This window comes from Austrofundulus limnaeus, unplaced genomic scaffold (genome assembly GCF_001266775.1).
Source record: "Austrofundulus limnaeus strain Quisiro unplaced genomic scaffold, Austrofundulus_limnaeus-1.0 Scaffold120, whole genome shotgun sequence".
Taxonomy (NCBI): domain Eukaryota; kingdom Metazoa; phylum Chordata; class Actinopteri; order Cyprinodontiformes; family Rivulidae; genus Austrofundulus; species Austrofundulus limnaeus.
Window position 1 is genome coordinate 1,524,343 of NW_013952522.1, and position 4,142 is coordinate 1,528,484.

The window sequence follows — 4,142 nt, forward strand, 5'->3', positions numbered from 1 at the left end:
GTGTGTGTGTGTGTGTGTGTGTGTGTGTGTGTGTGTGTGTCGGTGGGGGGGACTGCAGGTCAGAAATGGTCTCAAAGAGACAAAAAACAAAAGTGTTGTTTCAGGCTGGTTTCATTCAAACCATCAGGACACAAAGAGTTGAAACATCAACACGGTTCAAAGTGATCCTGGGATCATTCTTCTGTAAAGATATAACTGTTTCCACTGCTCCAGTGTCACTGAGCTGCAGCTGATGAACACTACTGTAGTTGGTCAGTTCCAGCACACTTTTACCTGTAGGGAGCAGAAACAGCTGAACGTAGCTGTCGGCCACGGCTGACACAGAACCATTGAGCAAGAAAGGATTACGTTTCCACCCAACTGAAAACAGCTGAAGCTCCTTCTGTTCAACCAGCTGCCAAACGCTTGTCTGAAGAAAAACTGCTGTATCTTGCAGTGTAGAGCTAAATATCTTAAAATAAAGTTTTGTTTGAAGTGTAACCACGGGTGTATGAAGACGCAGCACTAATCCTGTCAGAATCAGTCAGTTCATCTTCCAGTCTACACCTGCACCAGTTTAAAACATGATTTATAATGAATATATAAAGAGCTGTCGCCTCTGATGCTTCCTGTCAGAGGACAGCTCCTGTGAACGTGTCAAAATAAAAGCTCAGGAGACTGAAAACGGTTGAAGACAGCTGGGAGACACCAACCAATGTTTAAAAAGCGTTCAAAGTAATGGGCCAAGACTGTGAGCCTCAGGTAAACAGACAGACGAAACATTTCAGGACTTCTGCTGACAAACTGGTCTCCAGCAGCAGCCCAGTGAGATGCTGGATTTAACAACACTTACATCGTCTCCCTTTAGGTCGTCGTTATTTTCTGACGTTTTCTGAACAAAATATTCTCATTGGTACAAAACAGATTTAATTCCTGAAGAAGCGCATGTGTCCCATGTGAATCATCAGCTTTTTAAAAGCTCATCCAACAGCTGGATGCTCTGTACAGTTTAGGACAAATAACTTTTATAAAAAAATACATCTATAAAAGATTAGCTCCAGACTGCAGTCCTGAGAAACGATGATGTCATAGAAGATTAATAATCACAGAGTAAGACAGACATGGTCTCTTCCTATGGAACTGAATGACATCAGGATGATGATGTGTGAGCTTCCTCAGCTGCTGTCCACTAAGTGTTTTGGTTGTGTGAGCCTCAAGATTAAAAAACAACAACAAAAAGGTAAAAATATTGATAAAAAAGGGTTATTGTTCAGGACTGCTGACTGTTCCACTGGGTCTGGGTGTCCATGGGTCTCCGGAGCAGCTCCTCCACGTGACGGGCCACGTCCATCGTGTCCTCCAGGTCAAAGTCTCCATCTGGGTCCAGCATGTTCTCAGTGCTGACAGCAGAAACAGAGCAGCAGGGTAAAGACAGAGCCTGTCACTGGTTCTGGGAGGGCTCATCAGCTACACAACATTATACACACAAACACTCAGACTAACACAAACTGAGGGCTTCCACAGAAACACAATCAGCTTCATTGGCCAAGTGTGCTGACACACACAAGGAATGTTTCCAGCTGAGGATGTCTCTCCAATACACACATGCATACAATATACAATTAAATATATAATTTAAATATATAAATATGTGAATTAAATATCCACATGTATGTAAATGTCTTATAATTGAATGTGAGCTGTATAAATCTGTTTTTTATCAAACAAGTAGCCTGAAGTAGCTCTCAGTCTCAAACAGGTTGGTGACTCCTGTCCTACAACAAAACTCACCATATTATTCACCATATTACTCACCATATTACTCACCATATTACTCACCATATTACTCACCATATTACTCACCATATTACTCACCATATTACTCACCATATTANTTACTCACCATATTACTCACCATATTACTCACCATATTACTCACCATATTACTCACCATATTACTCACCATATTACTCACCATATTACTCACCATGTTACTCACCATCCTGGCTTTTGGTTTTAGACATTAGAACAGACATTTTATGCTGCTGCTACAACTTTTTGTTCTGTGCTACAAAACCAGTAACCTCTGTAGCACCGGTGCTACGAGCTAAAAGAGTTAACGTACAGCCCTGAATCCTCTCTTTTGTTTCGAGACATTTGTCTTGTTGGAGCCATGGTTCTGTCCACTCCACTTGGTCCAGCAGCCCTCCAAGGTGTCATGACTGCAGCTGTTTTAACTGCAGACTAACAGCAGATCTAACCTGAGCCAGGTGTCCATTTAGAGAAAGGAAACTGACTGGCTGTGTCCTTATTTTACACCTCTAATTTCAGTGATTCCATATATTTCCTGTGCTTGGTCAATAAAAGTAACATTCACTGACTTCCACAATGTTTTCTCTTCATTTCAAGTGTTCCTGAAAGACAAGTTGACCTTTGGAATGACCTTATTATTGTATCATGTTTTTAATCTGAGTTTGTTTTACAGAATGACATGTCTGAATGAGAGCTGATCAGAGACTGCTGACTGCAGACTTTATGCCAGGGCCTGTACACTGTGTCCACGTTCTTAGTCAAAGTACACAGTTTAGATTTTGAACAGCTTTTCTATATTTATCATTTTAGTGTTTTTTATATATTTAATAAATAACACCTTTAGCAAGATTTGGGTCATTCAAATATTTAACCATCTCCATAACATTTCAGTGCAAACAAACACATTATGTATAATTTTATATTTAAAAAAATATACCAAAGATGTTTTTTGTACTGCATAAAATCACTTAAATCTGTCCGTGTGTTTTCTTCCTGTTACCCTGGGTGTGGCTGTGGGGGGCCGCAGCCTGAGCAGACTCAGACCTCCCTCTCCCAGTCACTTGGACCAGCTAACTTAAATCCAGTTTTTATTTGTTAGACTGATGATTTCTCTATTAAAATAACTATTTCTTTTAAAAAGACTGTATTATTTAGAGAGCTCATTTAACCATTAAATACTATTTATTCTTCATATTTGATCATTTATTGAATCACAGAGCAGTTCACACAGTATGGTTCTAAATATAAAGTTATATTGTGAAGAAGGAAATTTGTAGATATTTACTACACAGCAGGAACAAAGTGGGCTTTTCTTTTTGGGGGGGTGGGGGGTAACGCTGAGCAGAGACTTATCTTTTCTATAATACGGGACAAACAAATGTTCATCTGTTAGAGTTAATGTTTCAGTGGAACAGAGGCTCAGCCTGCGTGCACCTCAGCATGCTCCTGTAACAGCGCTGTCGACGACAGGAGTTTGGTCACGTGACCCAAGATAGATAACAACGTTCTGAACACGTAAACTTATAAAGTGTTAGATTTTACACACTGGTGTCTCTGGTAGCTCAGGACAGGAGCTGCAGGCTGACCGCTGTTCATCCTGCAGACTGCTGCATCAGGAAGCCCCGCCCTGCTCTGCTCTGATTGGATAAAACTGTGGGGTTTGTTTGATTTGTTGAAAGCAGCGTCTGTATAAACCTGTATCAGACTGGGTGGGTTTAACCAGACCACAGAAAACAAGCAGGTTTCTCTTTTCCTCATTTTTTTAAACACAAAATACCAACATGGGCAAAATGACGTCGGTTATTGTCATAAATGTCGGTATCTGTTATTTTTCAGTTTATCGCCCAGGCCTACCAACGACTGTGTCATAAGGGCACCGAACCATCATTTAGCTACATTTTCTGATGACATCATTGGTGGTCCTACTGTCAGGGAAGGAAGAACCAGGATGAACCAGGACTGTGGGAGGAGCCTGTTCGAGTTGTGGGACCAGTATGCACTCATCATAAACCCAGTTAAGACTGAGGAAGTCAAGCTCAACTCATCACTGCTCCAACTGTCGTATCAGGAGACTGTAAAACAGTCGGACTCTAAATATCTATGAATATAAAGGGGACAGTGCCCTCTGCTGGATTATCTGTGAATCTAAACACAACAAAGGATCCACTTCTTCAGGAGACTTGATCCTTTGGACCACTGAAACCATGCTGCCCCTGGGGATATTAAAGATAACTTAAACTGGACAACTTCTACATGGCCATCATTTAGAGTGTGGTGCTGCATGCCATCATTTAGAGTGTGGTGCTGCATGCCATCATTTAGAGTGTGGTGCTGCATGCCATCATTTAGAG

At 41.1% G+C, this 4,142-nt stretch overlaps 1 protein-coding gene across 1 annotated transcript in view; it reads right to left on the reverse strand.

Moving 5' to 3' along the window:
• Positions 1 to 93: 93 nt before the first annotated feature.
• Positions 94 to 4,142, reverse strand: part of LOC106522102 (signal transducer and activator of transcription 5B) — a gene marked incomplete at its 5' end in the record, with an annotated part of 44,318 nt that continues 40,269 nt past the window's right edge. The window contains 1 exon segment of the mRNA XM_014014966.1: positions 94 to 1,379. Coding sequence (XP_013870420.1) covers positions 1,250 to 1,379 — 130 coding nt within the window. The 3' untranslated portion in view covers positions 94 to 1,249.